At 43.9% G+C, this 20,881-nt stretch overlaps 2 protein-coding genes across 4 annotated transcripts; one reads left to right on the forward strand and one right to left on the reverse strand.

Annotated features, from left to right (window-relative positions):
* Positions 1-578: 578 nt before the first annotated feature.
* LOC130385071 (protein LSM14 homolog B-like) lies at positions 579-3,240 on the reverse strand. Of its 3 annotated transcripts, none has more exons than XM_056593425.1 (9): positions 2,994-3,240; positions 2,689-2,834; positions 2,482-2,614; positions 2,256-2,384; positions 1,978-2,073; positions 1,526-1,681; positions 1,275-1,401; positions 1,003-1,152; positions 579-881 (listed from the first exon to the last, which is right to left on the reverse strand). In XM_056593425.1, the coding sequence occupies exons 1-9, from the start codon at positions 3,112-3,114 to the stop codon at positions 860-862; spliced, it is 1,080 nt and encodes a 359-aa protein (XP_056449400.1). In that variant the 5' UTR covers positions 3,115-3,240; the 3' UTR covers positions 579-859. The 3 variants fall into 3 exon arrangements, with proteins under 3 accessions (XP_056449400.1, XP_056449399.1, XP_056449401.1); XM_056593424.1 differs by having other exon boundaries at positions 580-881; positions 2,689-2,852; XM_056593426.1 differs by having other exon boundaries at positions 581-881; positions 1,003-1,156; positions 2,689-2,852.
* Positions 3,241-3,574: 334 nt separating this feature from the next.
* taf4a (TAF4A RNA polymerase II, TATA box binding protein (TBP)-associated factor) lies at positions 3,575-15,850 on the forward strand. The gene is made up of 16 exons (XM_056593342.1): positions 3,575-4,397; positions 4,563-5,297; positions 6,212-6,366; positions 6,461-6,580; positions 7,082-7,228; positions 7,553-7,675; positions 7,817-7,906; positions 8,390-8,599; positions 8,754-8,886; positions 9,814-9,934; positions 11,213-11,382; positions 11,480-11,610; positions 11,718-11,843; positions 11,997-12,053; positions 12,156-12,275; positions 12,421-15,850. Exons 1-16 carry the CDS (start codon positions 4,040-4,042, stop codon positions 12,586-12,588), a joined length of 2,964 nt encoding a protein of 987 aa, XP_056449317.1. The 5' UTR covers positions 3,575-4,039; the 3' UTR covers positions 12,589-15,850.
* The last annotated feature ends 5,031 nt before the right edge of the window (positions 15,851-20,881 follow it).

Raw genomic sequence — 20,881 nt, forward strand, 5'->3', positions numbered from 1 at the left:
ACAAATTACATCAACATTACTCACTTTTTGTGAACATCAGAAAAAAGGAAACGGAGACTTCTCTAGACTACTGCAGCAGACAGTTATGGAGCACAGAGGGACAAGGATGAAGTAAAAACGTATTTGTCCTGTGCATTTGCACGTTTTTCTTTCCTCACATTTAAGGAAGTTGAAGATCATGTCACTGTTGACTATCACCATTGCTGGTTTAGCTCTGCATCTTTAACCCAGGGGCCATTCCCGTAGCTAGGTTGCTCTGAGGGTTGTCTAGTTCTTGCCCAGACCATCGATTCCCCATCGACATATTTGAATTGGGAGGCTCGGAGTAAGGGTGGGGATGGTTGCTAGAGTTTGACATCTGAGATTATGGTGTATAGGGCGAGGTAATGACAAGTGAGGAGCTTCTATCAATATTCCAGAGTTCATGTTCTGGTTAGTCTGCGGTTGTACCCAAATAAGGTTTATGTGCAGGATCTGCACTTACAGGTGAACAAAACATCTTTGTAACAAAATTCCAACTTTGATGTAAAAATATAAACTGGAATAAAACCCCTCCTCAGCTTACTTTATGGCCCCAACAATAAAAGACACAATTTTTAACGGTGAAGGGTTCTTGATTCAGTTTATGTATAATACTTACCCAGAAAAACATAGGCGTAGGTTAGTTTAATTTCATGCATTGATTCATGTTTAAATGTAGGAATCTTAGAGAACAATATAGGGCAAATTATTTGAATAGATATATGATTTTATAGATAGCAATATTTACAAAGAATGATTTGATCATAAATGCTGACAAGGTAACCATGCTTATCATCCTTTAATGTTATCAAGTGATTCACTGGACCAGCTAGAGACTTCACACGTTGCCGGATTGACACCTGAGGACAGATCAAATAGCGTTGGCCACAAATGGGGAAGAACAAACCACAATATGGGGCACGATTAAGGAGCAAGCCGTATCAGATGTGCTGGGAGAAGCTGTGATAAAGCATTACATACTGAATCTTAGAGCAATTTGTTCCCGCCTCGGCGATATTGAAACATCGGTTCCCTTGGCCCACGGTATCCACCTCGGAATCCTCGTCCCCGGGGGAACAGACGTGGAACTCCAAATGTCTCGATGTTCCTCCTGCGCTCCTCTGCCCAGGACTGCCTGAATCATTTCAGATTGATATAATACAAACAGGAGGGCAAGACACAGTAGCCCTAAAAAGGAAAGCCAGGCCCATAATATGTTGGATGATCTGAAATGAGTGGCCTATTATGGTTACCTGAGGTCATTATCTGATGACAGCTTGTCATAGAAAGACTTTCCCTTGTCATAGTAGCACTTTGGGCCAATAGGATCCTCCAGATTTTTATCGGTTTGGGAATCCTGCTCAGCCTTTTCCTTCCCCTCTGAATGAGTTATAGAAACGTATCAGGGAAACATGTGAGATAACAACCCTGGAACTGGGTTACTGCTTTAAGACTTAATTCCATACTCCTATGATTATTTTCAAAATAAAACATTGCCACCAACCTTTTCTATTCAACCAGTCCTGCATCTCTCGTTCCAGCATCATCTTAATGAATTGTGCATTTGCGGAATCAAAATCAAAGTCGGTATCAAACTTCAGGGTGCTAGACGCAACAAATTCAGCCATCTCCCAGCCTCTCCCCTGGTTTCGGCGCCTGCCTAAAATATGATACAAAGATTGAGGGCTATGTAATTCAAGACTTTCATTCCAAATTCTGAATGAAATGGTTGAAAGACTGTTGAAGGTGCTATTCAGGAGTGACGGCACAAAGATATGGACAACAATCTAGAAAATACTCCTTTTAAATATTAGCATGAAATTGAGTTCTACAGACCAGCCATATTTAAAGCCGACCACAGGTTTTCCTTAAGAAAATAAAGACTGAAGCCCCTAGTCTAAAACATAGCTGAGAAACAAAGCGGGAATAAGCTCTTTAATACACTTTACAATTCACCTTGACCTCTCCTTGGTGGAGGTCCAGTTTCAAAATATCCACTTTGTCCTCGATAAGGTTGTTCCTGATGCCTGGACACAGGGGTTGGGTTCCTTCCTGTTAGCAATAAAAAAAAAAAATATGAAAAAAGATTGAACAAGTTGCACTTGACTGTTGGATTGTAATAGCCATTCAAGCTTCAAAAACAAATATGTTAAAAAGCATTTCTATAATATATTTAGTTAGGATTTTATTTGGCATCATTGATTGTTTTGTCTCGCTTTGTATTGCATGCTTACTGGGGGGTCTAGTGTCCCTAGTATCCCTAGGGGGCATCGGCCTTGCTCCCTGGGGCCTCCAGCCATCTGAGGTCTGGACGGCTTTTTCAACCATGGGAGCCCTTCTGACGAGCTGGCCCGGAACCTGCCCTGTGTACCGAAAGGGTCCAGTATAGGGGCCATCATAGTCGACAAACGAGTTAACATGGAAATGTGTTTTATATCTAATGTGTTCTTATTTTCTTACCAAAGCCATGCACAGCCGCCAACTGTTGGTTAAGCAGACAGCTACTAGCTAGCTGGTTATAGGAGGGCATCCTTAGGGGACTGAACGGCCCTTCTTGTGGGTTGTAGATTCCTGATGAGATCCCATCTGATGACTGGACCAAAATAACTTTTAGATTCTAGACCCAATACAGCTCACAAGTTTTTACATTAAACAGACAATAATTACCTGTATGATTGCGGGATCATGTGGAAGGCTGTGGTGTGTTCTTGGAGGCTCACACAGTTTGATGTCTTTAATGTCACTTCCCCGGAAGGTAATGAACTCAAAGATATCATGTTTGGGAGGAATTGGCTTGTGTGTTGGTCGCCCCTCTGTTCCAAAACACTTCACTATTTAAAAAATGCAGTGCATTTGATTGTGAAGCATTGCAATCAAACACTAGGCCTATACCCTTATCACTGCTGCCATTTTTATGTAGATACAAAATGGTGTTGCCAATTTTTTCCAAGAAGGAGTCCAATATAACTCACCTTTTTCCAGTACAATAGTTGAGTTAATAGTATCAATTGTAAACAAAATGCCCTCATAACGATTCTGAGCCTTTGAAATTAGGCCCAGTTTGCATCCAATGTAGGGCTTTCCACTGCTCATAGTTATAAACAAGTTTTTAGACCAATAAAATTCCCTATTTGTCTCATTCGACAAAAACGTATGATTAACTACACCAACACAGCGAGATTTATAAAATTGCAACTCGACGCATGAGCAATAACCACGCCCATTTATCAAGATAAACGCACCTGGTCATAATTGATTGGCATAGACTTCTGAATAATAAGTCCCGCCTCCGAGGCTCCTGGTTCCATCGGTCAAATGTCTATTGCGCGAACCTCTTCGCCAACTACAGAGTTGGTTATGTACGATCATTCAAAAACCCCATGTTATTTCCCATAGACATTTGACCGATGGAACCATGCAGGAGCCTCGGAGGCGGGACTTATTCTTCAGAGGTCTATTAAAGACATATGATCTGAACCATACATTCATCTCGTCCTAGCCTTATAATTATGCTTTATTTCGTTCTTTTTTCTTATCATGGATGCATACATTTCACCCATTTGGCGGTTCCTGAAATATATTATAATTATCTATTTAAATATTTACAGAAGACGTTTTTATTGATTTGTGTCTGAACTAAGTGATAAGGTATAACCAAAATATTATTATTTTATGTGACGGACACGATTAAGCAGGCTTTCCCGACATATGGTGCACGCTTTCAAATGATCTGAAAGCCAGCCCAGAACGCAGGGGGTTGTGGTGGTGCAGAGAGAGCACTGACAGTACCAGCAGCGCTAGCTGCGGTACTGGACACGGCAGCTGGCGCTTGGAAAAATACGCAGCCATTTTGTGTCGTCCGTTTTATGAATCATAAAAAGACACTGAAGGTCGAGCATATGATTATACTTTATTTGGAATACCTCCGTGTAAAAACGAGGCCCGAAAGAACCAAGTTCTGTCGAAAGCAGCCCTCTGTCTAAAATCGCACTCATGTTTATCTACAGAGGAGACATTCATGAAATGCAACCATCCGCCATTACTTCCAGCTTTATGTCTCAGCTTAACCAATCAAAGCCTCTGGCGACGGCGCGTCAGCAGGGACTCATCCAATCGGCGCTTCTGTCGAACGAGAGAGCGTAGCTGTGCAAAGATGGCGGCGGGCTCCGATTGCCTGGATGATGTTTTCAACACAGAGGTGGACGAAAAAGTAGTTAGTGATCTAGTTGGTTCTCTAGAGTCAGAACTCACAGGAGCGGGTGAAACGAGCACTACTGCCAGTTTACAGTCCACAAAAAAACTGGTCGGAAACTCTGCTGCAGCAGCAAACTCCAATGTCCAGTCCAGCAGAATTTCACAAGAGCTCGCAAAAACAGGTAACACATACATTACTCCAGATGGCGAATTCTGTACATGTTTGATGCCCTTTGACTCTTGTAATGCATTTTAATAAGTGTTTGAATCCACCAATGTGTTGGAAAAGCAATAAGAAAGCTAACATTTGTGTGGTGGTTGTTGTTGTTGTATGATTGTGGGCACAGGGGTGCAAGGAGGTGTCATCAGCAGCGGTTCACCCATGGATGGAGCAGGCGGAACCACAGCTGCCGCGGTATCGGGTATGACAGCCGGTCCGAATCCAACCAAGACCAGCGCCGTCAGTGATGCTGCTACGGTCACCACCGATCCAGCGATCGGTGCACCAGCAGCGATCGCTGTCAAAACTTTGAATGGAAGTAACTTGGTGACAATCTCGCATATTCCTGGAGGCGTGCCCTGTGTGCCTAAAGGAAATGCGCTTCTGTCCACTACTGCGAACACTAATAATCCGACATATTTACCCAGTGCGCATAATGTTGTCGCTTCGACGGTGATCGCCCCTCAGTCCTCTACGAGCAGTGTGCCCACAGTGACACTGGTGAGGCCACCTATGCAAACTCCCTCGGTTTCCTCTCAGGGCGCAGTCATCTCCACTTCAACAGTGGCCAGTGTCACCAGCACTCAAGGTCCTGGTGCTGTGATCAACACATTAGAGTCACCCAAAACCATCATACAGACCACGGCGGCGATATCCATGGTATCCGCTGTGCCGACGGGAGCAACCGTAGCTGTCAAAAGCCCGACCGTTCTGCAGAACGTGCGGACGTCGGTGCCGTCCTCCATCAACGCAGCGCCCGGGTCAGCTGCGGTACGGACCATCGCTGCTCAGGTGCTGGCCCCACGGATTGGACAGCAACAACCCAACGCCCCAAACGTCCAGAACATTCAACTGCCGCCAGGTACCAGCAGCACTGTTGCTGTTTACTTTTTCATCTTTTGAAGTATTTAAAGATTAATTGAATGTATGTGTTGTTTATGTTCATCTTTTAATATTCTTATTTATTATTTATTTAATGTATGTGAATTAATCCGTAACAAGTAACAACATAGTTAAAGAGCATTATGACAGCTAAACAAGAATAATAGTATAGGTGTAAGTTAAAACACCTACAATTTACTAACCGTTTTTGCGTCCATCTGTTTTAAGATTGATTGAAATTTGGAGTGATGAAAGACCTGCAGCTCACTGCGAGCTCTAGGGACAGTCACGAGCAGTGTTTTGAAACGGGAATCCACATGTGCCCCCCCTGTTTTTGATAGATAGTAGCAAGTAGTTAGGGGTCCAAGCCAACAGGTTGGATCCCTATTGTTTTGTTTATTTGAAAATGCGTCTTCTGTATGCTTTTGTTGTTTATGTTTCTGTTCAAAAGTATAATTAATAGGATAGTTATAATTATGTTATTATTGTTTTTTCTTCTTTATCAACAAAAGTATTAATTGCTACTCGTCATGGCATCATAAAAGGGGCCAAACAGTTGTCTGTTGATTTACTCTTCAAATTGTCAAAAAATTCACATCAATACAGAATGCAGACATTATGCCACAATAGGCTTTTACTATATAAATAGCATTAGTATATAGATAATATTCAACTGCTGCTTCTTTAAGACCAACAACTATTGAATTATTGCTTCAATGCTGTAGCCAAAAAGCTATCAATTTTTTGGGTTTTCCATCCTCAGAAACCAAAGTGTTTGCTTAGTCTTTAAACGGCATGCTACCATATTTACACTGGTAGATGTTGCTACCGCCAAGCACTCCTCAATACACTTTATTCACCTCTCACCCTTTAACTGGCGTGGGCTAATTGCAGGCATGGTGCTGGTGCGTAGTGAGAGCGGGCAGCTCCTGATGATCCACCACCAGACCCTGGCCCAGATGCAGGCCCAGTCCCAGTCCCAGAGTGCCATGACGCCGCGCCCCGCCACCCCCACCAGCACTCCATCGGTCCAGCTAGCCTCTTTACAGGTACTGCACTTCCACACGTGATCCATATCTTCCTGATGTATTTTCAAATCAACTGATTGCATCAAACCTTTTCTATTTCGTGTCATTATTCAAGGCTCCCGGGGGCTCCCTGTTGGCTCGCCAGGTGACCCAAAACAATCTGATCAAACAGGGCCTTGGTGTCCAGACCAGTGTCCAGGCCACCACCACGCTCCAGAGGCCGCCCGTCCTGCAGGTACTTGGCCCGAGGACTCGGCGTCGTGACTAACAGAGGGATTCTTCTCTTTGTGCAAAAAAGTATTGCCCCGAACAAACCAGATTATAAAACAACCCCTCCCCCCTTTTTCCAGACATCATTTTTGAGATACTTTTCTAGACTAAATCTTGGATTATTAAGATTTGATTTATAGAAATCTAATTAAATGTAATGGTTCTTGGTCGTTTGAGCCTCTTTGCTGGTGTCCATCATTATGTCCATCCATCTTTCTGGCCCCTGGCGTTGTGACGAGGGGTGGCTGATTCAGTCAAAAGGGGAATATTAGTTTTACAGATACATGGCGCCATCGGTTGTTGACCATTGAAAGCCTAACCCGTCTAAAACCTCTCTCTTATTCACAATTAATATGGTACATGGGCCACGACCCCCATCCTGGTCCTAGCTGTCGACACAATTAGTAGTTGGGTGGTGCAGCCAGTGGGTGGTTGAGACGGTAACAGACTGATTAACTCCCAACAGAACACCGTCATGCTGGGAGGGAGTGCCTCGACCCCGGGGCAGCCACTGGGCACCGCCACCACGGGGCAGCCCGGCTCTGCTGCCCCCGCCGTCACCCAGAGGATAGGCCCCGCTGGGACCCCCCCGGTCCCTACTCCCATCTCCGCGGTGAGAGACACAAACGTCCCTTTTCAGGGCCGAGGGAAGTTATTTTACAGTATATAGTATATACGTGTTCATTTTCCCACTCTTAAGCACGATTTATAGTCAATGTAACGATGCTGTCGACACGCAGTTTGCACACCTCGCAGTTTGCACACCTCTTCAACATTATAGAGGTGCGCGACATAAAGCCGTGTGAACCGAGCGCGATGAGGGCCTTTTTAGTTCCTGCTCAACTTCATGGGTCCTGCACGATGACGATGAAATCAGGTTTCGTTATTGAAATGTGTCTTCATGTTTTTGTGTGTGCATACATTGAAATGCTCGCAGGAAACACTGGAGAACGTGAAAAAGTGTCGGAACTTCCTGTCCACTCTGATCAAGCTGGCCTCTAGCGGGAAGCAGACCCCCGAGACCACGGCCAATGTCAAGGAGCTGGTGAAGAACCTGCTGGTATGACTCCTCCTCGCCCTCTGTCTCTCTCCCAGGACTCTACTCACCTGCAATTCTCTTAACCTTCAGGTGATTTAATAGCCAAGTTCTGCCGGGTGATTTGCATGATCTTAGCCTGCCCGTGTGTTTGCCACTGTGCAGGAGGGGAAGATTGAGCCAGAGGCCTTCACCAGTAGGTTGTATGAGGAGCTCAACTCTTCACCACAGCCCTACCTTGTGCCTTTCCTCAAGGTGAGTCCCACCGGACACACACACACACACACACACACACACACACACACACACACACACACACACACACACACACACACACACACACACACACACACACACACACACACACACACACACACACACACACACACACACACACACACACACACACACACACACACACACACACACATTCATCTTAGTTTTAGGTGTGTTTAGTGTAATTAATACAAATGTGATACAGCAGTAAACATCATCATGAGGCATTCTACTGCAAAGTTTAACTTAACTGGTGATTTATCTATATTCTCATTTCTTTATGCATTACTTCAGCATTGTGTGAATATCATGCTGAAAGAAATACAACCGGTATAAACCTGGAGAGGAAACACAAAATACTTATGCGGCTGACAACGTTTCTGTGCTGAAGTTCAGCACTTCAGTACAGTTCGTGACCATTTCAAAGGTCCATCCCTCCGTTGCTCTGTCCCCCGCTTCCAGAGGAGTCTACCAGCGCTGCGTCAGATGACTTCGGACTCCACCGCCTTCATCCACCAGAGCCAGCTCCCCCTGCCCTGCACTCAGCCCTCCTCCACCTCCGCCGCCCTCACCGCCATGGTGCTGCGACCCCCTCTCTCCACCACAACCACCGCCTCCACCCGAACCCCCGTCGTCACCCTTACCCAGTCGCCCCACTGCAAGGCAGGCTCGGTAAGTCCCCCCCCTTCAGCCCAGAGGTCATGAACCTTTGACCAGAAGCCACATCTCGGAGGCTTTCGGAGGACTGGGAGACGTTCCTGTGGGTGTGTTCTTGGTGCCTCTTGCTGTCTGGCTCATGCTGTCTTGTCTACCTGCTGCCACACAGATCGCACCCCAGCAGCAGGGGGCGACGGTGAGGCCCCAGGTGACTTTGGCTCAGCCCTCCTTGGTTGCGCTCAGAGGACAACCCCAGCCTCGCATCATCATGAGCCAGCCACAAGTAGTCAAACAGCTGCAAGGTGCGTGTGGCCCACAGACTGCCTCTTGCATGCAGACACACTTTAGTTAGTGGTTAGAAAATATGTCTTGCATCCTCATTAATATGTGGTATGCAATGGTTGGTGGTTTGCCTCCCATTGGTAATTAATGGAGTAGAAGGGTGAAATCCTATTTGGTATGGTTGTACATATCCTAAGTCTGCGGTGGCTTATGCAAAGCTGTGAGTGTAAACTCTAAATTCAAGCTGAGCAAAAGCGGTGAGCATGGCCACCGGTACACGGTTGTGCTGTGTCTTTCCAAGGCAATCTGCTTGGGAAAGATTGCAATAAATATAAATTCCTTCTCTCTTCAGAGGGTACTCTAGCCTGATAATGCCAGACCAATTCGGAAATGCGTATTAGTCTGAAACCTCTCGGTGAATTTGTCCGATGTTCAAGAGGTTTTCCAACTGCCTCCGGACTCTATGATAGACCTTCAACCAATCAGAGCAAGGAAACATGTGACTCGGTTGTTTACGAAAAAAGGGCGCTCCTCCTTCACTTTAATTAACCATCCCCATGTTAGATTAACGGTTGTGATTGTTCTGCTGGAAATATATCTGAACGGGAGGGGGGCCAGACGCATATGTCAAGGCAAATAAAAGATGAGCTTGCATACTCATCTTGTTTCATTTGCAAGGGTTCTGATTTATATTTCCTTTCCTGAGAACGATGGTGAAACACCGCCATCTTGTGGTCTATATGTGTAACTGATGGTTAACTAATTTAAGTGAATACAGAGTGGGGGGGGACTGAATCCATCCATGAGGAAACTAAATCCCGGAAGGTACAGATGAGCCAGTGTGCAGGTTTTACAAGAGTAAAGGTTGAGCTACACATCATGTGCCATGACACATTTGGCCACATTTGGCTAATGTTCCTTTATTACATCTCCCTGATCGATTGCAGGTTCAGTGCCAGTGGTCAAGCAGCCCCTGGCTTCAGGGACCAGGGGCGTGCTCTCCGCCCACTCTACCTTAACAGCAGCTCAGAGGAACAAACTGAAGGAAGGAGGTGGAGGAACCTACAGGTAGGCTTCAACTCGGAGCTTCACTCCATGACCTTTAGCACTTCTGTTAAGTTCCTGGGGCTTGTAAAGGATTCACTTGTCAACAATATAAGCAGGAGGCTCTGGCTCTTTTGCAGTTTAGTTGCCTGTAATGGGTCCTAATTTTTTCATATAGGTTTTTATTGCAGAATTTACAGTAATAGTCGGTACCAATAATACAATATGTCAGAAAAATGTGTTATATTGGCTCTACCTATTTTTAAAACAAGATCAAGAGAGAATGAGATTGTTCACTGTTCTTTGAGCTATAACAAAGCACCTGGTTAAGTTTTCTCTATTTATTTTGTAGATATAAATAAAAAATGGTATTCTACTCAATCATCTACTCACTGCAATGGCACCTGAATTCCCAACTGGCTCGATAAATGATTATGTTATCTTCTGTTCGTTCTTTTTCCTAAACGTTCATGTTTAAAAGAAAGTGGTCAATCAATTATAATTCTTCTAGCCGAAGTACCAGGAGGGCTCTGTGACTCATTTATTTGGGCAATCATTTAGCCAGAGAGGGGGCATGAAAGTGGAAAAATGTCAGTGATTGAGTGGAGGGGAAAATAATCTAAACCTAAAGCCACGGGGACACCGACAGGAAGTGCAAAGAAGCCTAACATAAACAGTGAATATCAATGAGCAGAGTGTAGATGACAGTCAGAGCTCAGTGTTCTGCTAGTGGCGTGGATAACTGAATCACAAGATTGAACTCCTACCCTCACTTCTGAGGATCAACACGGATGGTATTCCAATGTGTACTGTACCGTGCTACTTGGTGCAGCGGAAAAGCGCTCGTTCACTGTCACGAATGAGTCAGGAGAAGCTCAGAGGAGAAGAAACCGTCATCTGCCATGTTGGATGGGCGGGTCCTCCTGACTGTTGAGCTGTCCCTGGTGTGAGATTTCTGAGGCTCACTGCTGGTAGCTTCCTTGCATGACTGACGCTGCCGCCGGTGTGAGACAGCGTGTGCTAAAGGATGATGTCAGGCATTACTTTGTCAAGTCCTTTGAGTGTCTTGAAAAGCAGTTTCAAAAACTCTGTCAATTGTCATTGTAATAAACTCTTATAAACGTTAGAGAAAGATCTAGTGATAACATATCCTGCAACTGTATGAATAGAAGGGAAATCCTTCTCCAGCTTTTAAAATAATCCACAGTACAATTGCGTCTATAAAACTGATTTCTTGAAAGTTTGTGTATGTGTAAGTTGTATATTAAAAATTGTCTGCTGCTTGTGGGTCGTCCACTTCAGGGATGACGATGACATCAACGACGTGGCCTCCATGGCGGGAGTTGACTTATCAGAGGAGAGCGCCCGTATCCTAGCAACCAACTCGGACCTTGTCGGCACCGTTACCCGGTCGTGTAAGGACCAGCCCTTCCTCACCACCACCCTGCTGACCCGGAGAGTCCTGGAGATGGGTGAGAGTTCAGCCCTGCACCGGACAAAATGTACACAGCGATGAGGCAAAAGTGTTGTCCAGTCAGACATTGTCTCGCTTCCCCTGGGCCGTGATAGGGAGGAAGTTTGGTGTCTGTGACCTGGGCCAAGAGGTCATCAACTACATCTCTCACGCGACCAAGCAGCGACTGCAGAATCTGCTGGAAAAAGTGTCGGAAGTGGCGCAGCAGAAAAACCTAACTTTCAAGGTACTTTCTCTACCTGGACCCAATGTCCTTTGGTCAACCAATTCTTTTTTTCCAATCTTATTTTCTCTTTTTTCCTCCTTGCCCACTGGTCCTTTTCTGTCCATCAGGAAGATGAACGGTTTGAGCAGGTCACCGATGTGCGAACGCAGCTCAAATTCTTTGAGCAGTTGGACCAGATGGAGAAGCAAAGGAAAGAAGAGCAGGAGAGAGAAATCCTGATGAAGGCCGCTAAGGTAAGCCCCGGGCCTCTGCCGGCTGAAAAATACGAACCACCCCCACCATGTCCTGATGGTGTTGATGGTGTCATTTCAGTTCTAAAGCTGATGGCGTGATCCATCTTTGCCCTCTTACATTACGGTTCTGCTTCATTCTGTGTGTCTCTGCAGTCTCGGTCGCGACAAGAAGATCCCGAGCAGCTCAGACTGAAGCAAAAGGCCAAAGAGGTGAGGGACTGTTTTCCAGCTAGCCGCTCCCATCGATCTGTGCTCTGGTCTCTGGGCCGGTGAACCCGCTCAACTGCGGTGTCGTCTGTATCCTCCTTTCAGATGCAACAGCAGGAGCTGGCGCAGATCCGGCAGCGGGAGGCCAACCTCACGGCGCTGGCAGCCATCGGGCCCAGGAAGAAACGCAAAATGGGCTCGCCAGCCAACGGCGCCGTCGCAGAGGTGCGGCCACACACAAACCTCATGGCTACAGTACGACCGATGAATGTGGCTGAACCGGCTCCTGTTGAATCGCTGGACTTTTCAATGGGGGTTGATCTGGGGTTGATGTGGGCCTAACGGGATGAATCGTTGTTTTGTCCCGCAGGGCTCGGGGTCCGGTGCCGCTCAGCCAGGTGGGTCAAACGGAGGAGGGTCCAGGCAATTCACACGCCAGCGCATCACCAGGGTCAACCTCAGGGACCTGCTCTTCTGCCTGGAGAACGAGAGGGAATCCGGCCACTCACACCTGCTCTATAAAGGCCTGCTCAAGTAGCACACACACACACACTCACACTCAGACACACAGGTGTACATTAAACACAAAAAGATGGCAATAATCAACCTTCCCTCCTGAATGAGGGAATAAAGGTTGAACGGCGCATGGAGCAGAGCATCAGAGTGTTTCCCCCCCATGTCGGCTCCAACAACCTCTTAAACTACAGCCCCCTTCCAGCTCCGGGGAAGAACAGTTAAGACTGTGGCAGGAAACAGACTCTGCTCTGGGATACTTGTGCCTACTGACAAACTGCTCCAGCGCCCCGCCCTCGTACACAGCTGCCTTGCTGCCTGAACTCCAGTGCGGTGCGTTCATGTGACCGTTGGAAAACACAGCATCCAAAACACCAGAACCATTGCTGGGATGGCAAAGTAAAACAAAATGATACAAAAATATAACACATTATTACGTCCCTATTTTGACCTCGTGACGGATTGAGGTTGGGCTTTTTTAACTTCACGGCTGAAGATTATTTAACATGTTCCCCTGACACTCCTTTTGTTGACCCGATTTTGAATTGTTCAGAGGTTATTCGTTGATGGACATTTGTTTTTTATATGTCTGTGGTTTTTACATTTCCTGCCTTCTTCCCAAATTTAAGCCATAACGCATTGTAACGATTGGATCAAAGTTTCTTGCTCCATATTACTTTTAATGTTCTTGTTGGATTTGTAGGATGCGAGCAATGCAGTATTGTTATATTTGTATTAGTGCTGTCAAGCGATTCAAATATTTAATCGCGATTAATCGCATTAATGCCATAGTTAACTCAGGATTAATCGTGATTAATCGCAAAACAATTCTAGGCTAGATATCCCTTGATTTCTTTTTCCCATTAATTATTCTCACTTTAATGCCCTTATCAACATGGATTGTGTGCATCAATTTGCCTCGTGCAAATGTCTTTTTATTGATAACAACATTGGCCTATACTGATCAAAACAGGACGATACAAAAAAATATCCTATAGTGCAATCAAACGATGAACATACAAACATACTGACTTTAACATAGAAGTCAGGCTACTGCTTCTTTGTTTTGAGTCAAAGAAAAAATAAAATAAAAATTAACGCTGTTAAAATTGGTTTGCGTTAACGCCGTTAATAGCGCGTTTAACTGACAGCACTAATTTGTATCTGTTCAATTCGGTTAAGTCAACAACAAAAAAAGAAGCATGATTGCATATTTATATTCCCACGTATTTTTGGTTAATGTCTTGCGAAATGTAATTTGTCGTTATTGTTGTTAAATGGAAATTAAGTTATCAGATGAGCAAAGGAAGAGTTAAGGAGAGGAGAAAATACCAACGATTTGTGGGGGCAATATTAAGTTAAATAACTGCAGTTTTAGTTGGAATAATTTCTTCATGTTGGTTGTACAAATGTTGATATCACTGACTGGGGCGGGGCCGTCGTTTGTAACCATAGAGATTAAAAGCAGTGCACTGACTGCCCCCCCCGCACCACAGATCAGCTTTTAGTCTGTCAAAAAAATGCAAAGCCCCCTTTATATCTTTTATACAATTCTTAGAGTACATACTTATTTCTCTATACTTTCTTTTGTAGCTTTATCAGAGAATGTCAAATGACACATTTTTGTGACTGTATATACTTTTTATTGATTTGACATATTTTGGTTAAAAGATGTTTTCACATCTGGCGAGTTTGTCTATGTAGGAGTAATAGGGATCAATGCTCATTGAGTCTGTGATATCACCATTGCCCAATTAACTGTTACATGCCTTCCTCTGGATATCTATATACATCTATATAGCTCTCTCTATATATATATATAGAGCTATATATAGATATGGATATATATATCATGTACATTTTGCACAGCTACTTGTTCATATGTAAATATTCTGATTAAGAGTTTCTAATTGCTATTTTATAACCAAGGAAGGGAGAATGGTCTCTTTCATTAAAGAAAAAAGAAAAAAAGATTTTGTCCTTTTATCTTTAATGTGTCTTAGATTATGGTAGTTGTACAAATCTGTGTGGCTATATTCAGAGCATACCACTGATCCATCTGTGTTCCATAATTTGAGTCCAAACATGGCATAAAAATAGGTGTTTACATTGGTCACGCTTACATTTCCCATGCTCTTGAGGTAAGGCTAATGACCTCATCGTCTGACAAGTCTATAAAGGGTCGGCGAGGGTAGACCCCCAACACAAGGGCCCCTACCAACAGCCAGGCCAGTACAGCTGGCATTGTTAGAGGTTGTTTTTGTTTTGTTCCCTGCATTAGCTTTCAGAAATAGTCACTTTTAAAAGCTGTTAACAGATACAACAGATCACAGACACGTCACCCAGTTGGGTGCTAAACACTGGCCTGGATGCGGTGTCCCTCCCATACACAAACAAACACTTTAGGTGTCTTGAAAAAAAAGAAGCATTATTAGTTATTCACAGTTTATCTTTGGATACCTATTATTATTGTAGGGATTCTTAGGATTGTTATTTATAATTTTGGTAACTTGTTATTTAATTGGAACTATAAGTGTGATATCAAATTACTAACTAGTCATGGAACCAGCTCTTGAAGAATGAAGCAGCCCGGATATTACAATGAGCTTTACTTCTTTACCTAAAACTCAATATTAATCAAGCTAAAATAGTATTGTACTTTTTAATCAAAAACTACATTCTGTATTATGTCTGTGAAAGTCTTGGGAAAAACGAAACAAGTGGCCATTACTTCATCAAATATACTACTAATTGATATTGCCAATGTTATAAAGGAGCTTATTGGTGACTTAAAGCATGCATAATATGCATAATTCACTTTCAACATCAATTAGAACCTACTTTCATATGCCATATCTTAAATCTTCAATTAATTCTCCAATTACAACATCTTTCTAGATGTATTGCTTACATACAAGTGTGTAACTCTTAGACACAAACATTTCCCAAAGATGATATACAAATGAGTCACGTAAAGACACGTTATTTAATATCCCTGGTGACTTATTTTTACCATAAGCCCCTTAAGTGGAAGACACCATTTGCCATCTTCACTGACTTGAAACATCACTCTCGCATGTGCTGGAAGAATGGCACTCTTCTGTTAAAGTCACATCCCTTTTGACAGCTCCTGGTAATGGAAAGGCTGCTCTGATGTGCCCGTCGTGCAGGGAGTATTTATATCAATAGGGGGCACTGTTGGACCAAATGAACCATCGTCTTAAGAGAACTCTACCTAACCCTACCTTGGTGCAGGATGACTTGTGGTGGGCCGTTCCATCCTTCTTAGGATGCTTCGTAGGTATTCCATCAATGGTAAACAATGGAGTGAAGCCCTATGACCGTGCGTGATTGGGTTGATTTTAGGTGTAGATGATGCTGTGTTATTGCAAAGACAATGTCTTTCCTACGCTCTAGTGAGCAAATGCATACTGATACGCAATGTCAGACACACACGTGTATGCACACACACACACACACACACACACACACACACACACACACACACACACACACACACACACACACACACACACACACACACACACACACAGGTATCTATGTGTGTGTAGGGACAACATCCAAATCGTGAGCTCATATTCGTTCAGATTGGCTGGATTTCTGGGCTTACGTTGTTGTTTGTTTTGTTCCTTCTGCAGACAAGGTAACTCGTGCCTCTGGTTTCCCAGATCATCATCTCTGCTGTACTGATATCCCGTACGAAGCAGACTTCTAAGTCCTCTCCGGTATGAGTTGTCGGGCTATATTTGCTTACGTTTCTCTGGGACTGCGGTGGAGGAACTCAATTCCAATGTCTTGTTGGAGTTTGCATAATGAGAGAGCGCTGCTGGCTGCTCATACGATAATGTCTTTGAGTGACAGCTTTGAAGACGAGTAAATCAAATGTGCACATTTTGACATACCTGACGGAGCGCGAAATGCAATTTTATAATTTCTGTAAAAGCAGAGTGCAGCCTCCCCTTTTGCGGGACTGTCATGCGTGACCAGGGGAGGCTGGGCGGATCCGGAACCAGCTGTAGTGGAGGATTAGGTCCTTCCACTTTATTTTGCCTTGTCAACATTTACTCTTACTTCCGTCTCTGCTGAGACCTCGGTATGTACTTTGAGGAGGAAATAGAACAATATCAGATTTTATTCCAGATCATCTCCTTGACTCCAGTCACCCCGCAGTAACCCCGGCCCACACTGCCTGTTGGAGCCCACGGAGCCGATGCCAGCTCATGGTCATTCCATTTTGTTTCAAAGGATAACAGAGGATTTACACCACGTTTAATCAGGCTGCGCGCTGGACAGTCTGACGCTATTATTTTTGACATCATGGGCGTCAACAGCCAAGCAGGAAATAAACAGCTGAAGCAATTGCAAGTGATTCCAAAAGCAATCAGAAAATCTGGACGCGGCCCGGAACCAGCGGAGTCTGAGTGGGCGTAGCAGGAAGCCAAGTTGCGGCCTCCACCCGCAGCGGCGGTGCAGATGTCAGGTTTTTCATTGGAATTGTTTTAATGTGCTGTGTCCCTAAGTAGAGCAGTCCTGGACATTTCTGTGTTTAAAGTCTGTGCAAGGGTTCTGGTAAAATGGTGGAAACAATATTAATTTAAAGACAAAATTTCATATGAGCTATTATGCCACTTAAAAAACAATGTTATGCCACAAAAGCTAGACTCATCGACGGATTGTGCAATTGAGAAAAGTGCATGAGAGAGTACAAATTAAAAGAATGTGCTGAAATGTATTTGTTAAAGCATCACAATGTGTTGCTGTTTCCCGTCACTTTCTTGTCTGTGTGCCATAAGTGGCTTCTGTTGAGATGTTGCCAGGCATCTGACTTCCTAACTTGGAACATTTTTTAATTATGTAGCAATTGAGACCTTTGAAGAGGTTTTCATTTTGAGTGTATAAGTTTTACTACAAAGAAAAGTCCAACCATTCCTTCCATCCTTCCATCTGTCCAACTGTCCATCCAGAGACACTATCCCGCTTGAAGCCAATTTGATGCTGAATAGATGGGTCACCAGGACTGCACGGCTCCTGGGCTTCAGCCTGAGACGGCACAGCCTGACCCTCCAGGGTCCCACTGTGATTCTGTTACGCTGAGCTCACTGATCAGGGGACTTCAGGAGTTGTGGGCCTTAAAGTCCTACAGTCCCGCTAGAACAAAACTCCTCAGTGTGTCAATTACTAACCCGTAATAATCAGAATTAGGCCAGCTTTATCCATACAACCTTTTATCACAGTGACAGTGGACTTTAAACCTCAATGGGGAGAGACACAACCGTCTATGGATGACTAGATGTGTGATCGGTAGTGATTGGCCAGACATAAATAGGACAAAATAACTAAGAAACGCTTTTCAATGAAACCTGTGTGCTGAGAAGGAAGGGCGAAGGAAGGTGCTCAATCCACACCCCAATAGCATCTACTATATATATCCTCAGTCACCCACATGATCCAACAACTATCGTCACTCAAATGACTTAATCATCAGATAAACAAATGTGTCATTAACAGAGCGGTGTTGTTGCTGTTTGACGTTCAGATATTATTTAGCACCATGGACAGCGCTGGTGGAGAACCGCAACGTGAGACCATGAAGTGTCCTCTGCCATTCAGATGCTAGACCGCACTGTGAACGTGACACATCATTTCACCATCGTCCCCCCCCCCCCCCCTCCTTGAATAAAACTAGTGAGAAGAGTGAAACCCATGTTGTCAAGTTGCTTCCTTTTTATTCACTGCCATCGGAGACCCAACAGTACGCACACGCGCATGCACACGCACACACACACACTACCGGTTCAGCGGGGTGCTGATTCATCAGCCTTACCTTTAAACCAATAGAGCCCTTAAAGGGCATATTTTATGGGACGTATGATGTCATATTATGTATTTATAACTAGATTTATGTTGCTAAGAGGAGAGCCCTTTAACACCTTTGCCTTGCTGCTCAGGAACCATAACAGCGAGCGATGGCTGCCTGGTGTTCAGGACGGAGGAAGTGGAAAGAGGCATGGCTTGTGTTACCCATATAAGCCGTGATTTGCTTATATGTGCATTACGTTTGGGCCTGCCCCAGTGGGAGACTGGCAAACAGAGGCTCTTAAAGGGCTCTTATATTGTTGCATTACTTTGGCTGTTATGACTTCATTGATCAATTGTTTCCTCTAATAGTGTGTGTAGTATTGCCTCGCAGGGAGGTTTGTTTTTAATGATTAATGTGGAAGGCAATAGAGCTATAAATTGCTAACCGATAATTAGTCGGCATTTTCTTTTACGTTATCCGCCTGATTCACTTCAGGGGAAAAAAATAAGATATAATGTCAGGCAAAAAACAAAGAATGCAGCAATAATTGTCTCTGATAATTTGATAGATAGGCCTTTATGATGATAGGCCTATCTCTTCTATGAACAATTAGGCCCACTCAACCAGTTTCCTATTAATTGTAAGAAGAGCATTGAATGAGCCGGTTCACTATAGCCAATCACATGACCGACCCCATCACCTCCATCATTATGACAAAAGAATAACATTGTGTTGGTATCATTGCTGAAAGAGAATCCAAAAAGCCATACCCAGACCAAAAAAAAAGGCGTTTATTCTCCTTACCGCTGAGGGCCAGCAAGCTGTGGAGGAGACAGGAATGAAGGTCCCGCGGGACGGTGAAACATCCTCCGCATGCGTCCTCTGCGTGTAATTGAACAAATTAGCCACGAGCAGCTGTTACCTGTTTAAATGACCCGCTTTCATTTCATCACCGCGTAGGACAAGAGGTCCGATAGCATCTGCACGCTACAGCTGTCAACCGTTGTGATTAGCTCGGCGAATCCCGCTTTCAATATATCATGACAAACGTAATTACCGGCAACATCTCTTTTTATGGATTCTACACATCCGCCAGGCACACACCGGCACGCCAATTGGGCATCAATTACGAGCGGTCTGCTGCTGGTATTCTGTCCACTTGACTTGCCGAGACTTTATCAAACCACACCCCAGTTCAGAGAGCCCATAATGGGTAATGTGTGTCATCTAAACGCTATAGCGTCATTAACTTAAAAAATAAAATAATGAAGAAGGTTGTTAACATTAGCGTAAAAATCCTTCAATGGCACCTCTAGATGATTATGTGCTCCGCTTGAATCTTTTATTCATTCATTATTTTAAGAATGGTAAATACCTATGGAGAGGAAGCTTGGTGTATCAAGTCATTTTACTTTTACAACATAACTCTCACTTGGTTCCACTCACAGATTATAAATGCAGTGTGAGGATGCAGTTTGAGCTCATGAGGATTTAATGGTTTTCTAGAGGAGCAAATAGGGCCTACAGCCTTTTCCCTTGAGCTTTGTTCACTGTCGTTGCAGGAAGCTACTTTTTGTTTCATGGTGAAAATAGTTGCTCATGGAGGTGTCACAGGACAACAGCTTGGGTGGTAGATAGAGAAATAAACAATGTGAAAATAATTGATGTAAAAAGTACAAAAATCCAAATTTATGTTTCTCTATTTTGACATTAGGTTGCAAACACTATTTGTTTTAGGGGATAAAAAGAATCAGTTCAGTTATAGGCTACTGTCATATGTATATGATTGTCCAACTTATGGAGAAAGTGGATGAATAAAAAAGTTTTTTTGCAAGAGCTAGCTCTCTGTAGTCACAGGTCTCTGACTCATACAAACACTGAACATAGAATATGAGTGTGAAAGCAACCCCATGCAACGACGAGATGCTCTTCTTCTTCTCTAATGAGTACATGGGAAAAGATCCCACAGAGAAGTGTACAGAAGGACTCAACAGCATCACAGACGGGCTTACACATGTTAGTATTTATGTATGTCATGTTATGTATGTACAAGAAGACTTGCTTACAAAGAGGACTGGGGAAATGTAGGGGAAAGGTACAAGAGGGGTGTGAAAGTGAGCTATTTAAGAAACTAGAAATAATGAGAAACTTTCTGATATCCTCTGCTCATTATAAAGACCTTGGGTACAACGCTTCCTTCATGTAATTTTTCGTCCTAACATTAATATTTAATGTCTTCGAAATACAGGAAAAGCAATAGTTACATTCATTCTCCGCCTGAGATCTCATAAATCAAACACATTGTTGCTTTTCTATAATCCTCCCTGAAAGCAGAGATTTCTCTCCCGGCCTGCTGAGAGAGAAATCCATTTGATGCTAATAGTTGTCTCTCTTGCACATAATAACTTATCAATTGAAAAGATGATAATCATTAAAAATGTATGCATGTTTTCAATGACCTGAAGTGGCCTCAAATATCGCAGATAGCTTTGGTAGA

This window comes from Gadus chalcogrammus, chromosome 1 (assembly GCF_026213295.1).
Source record: "Gadus chalcogrammus isolate NIFS_2021 chromosome 1, NIFS_Gcha_1.0, whole genome shotgun sequence".
NCBI classification, from domain to species: Eukaryota; Metazoa; Chordata; class Actinopteri; order Gadiformes; family Gadidae; genus Gadus; species Gadus chalcogrammus.

Excerpts from the sequence above, each read along its gene's own strand:
- taf4a (XM_056593342.1), top strand. The coding sequence starts at position 4,040 with ATGAAATGCAACCATCCGCCATTACTTCCAGCTTTATGTCTCAGCTTA. Across the intron at positions 7,907-8,389 it reads ACCTTGTGCCTTTCCTCAAG|AGGAGTCTACCAGCGCTGCG; the intron begins GTGAGTCCCACC and ends CCCCGCTTCCAG. Across the intron at positions 12,276-12,420 it reads CCAACGGCGCCGTCGCAGAG|GGCTCGGGGTCCGGTGCCGC; the intron begins GTGCGGCCACAC and ends TTTGTCCCGCAG.
- LOC130385071 (XM_056593424.1), bottom strand. The coding sequence starts at position 3,114 with ATGAGCAGTGGAAAGCCCTACATTGGATGCAAACTGGGCCTAATTTCA. Across the intron at positions 2,615-2,688 it reads ATGATCCCGCAATCATACAG|TCATCAGATGGGATCTCATC; the intron begins GTAATTATTGTC and ends ATTTTGGTCCAG. Across the intron at positions 1,402-1,525 it reads GGACTGGTTGAATAGAAAAG|AGGGGAAGGAAAAGGCTGAG; the intron begins GTTGGTGGCAAT and ends TAACTCATTCAG.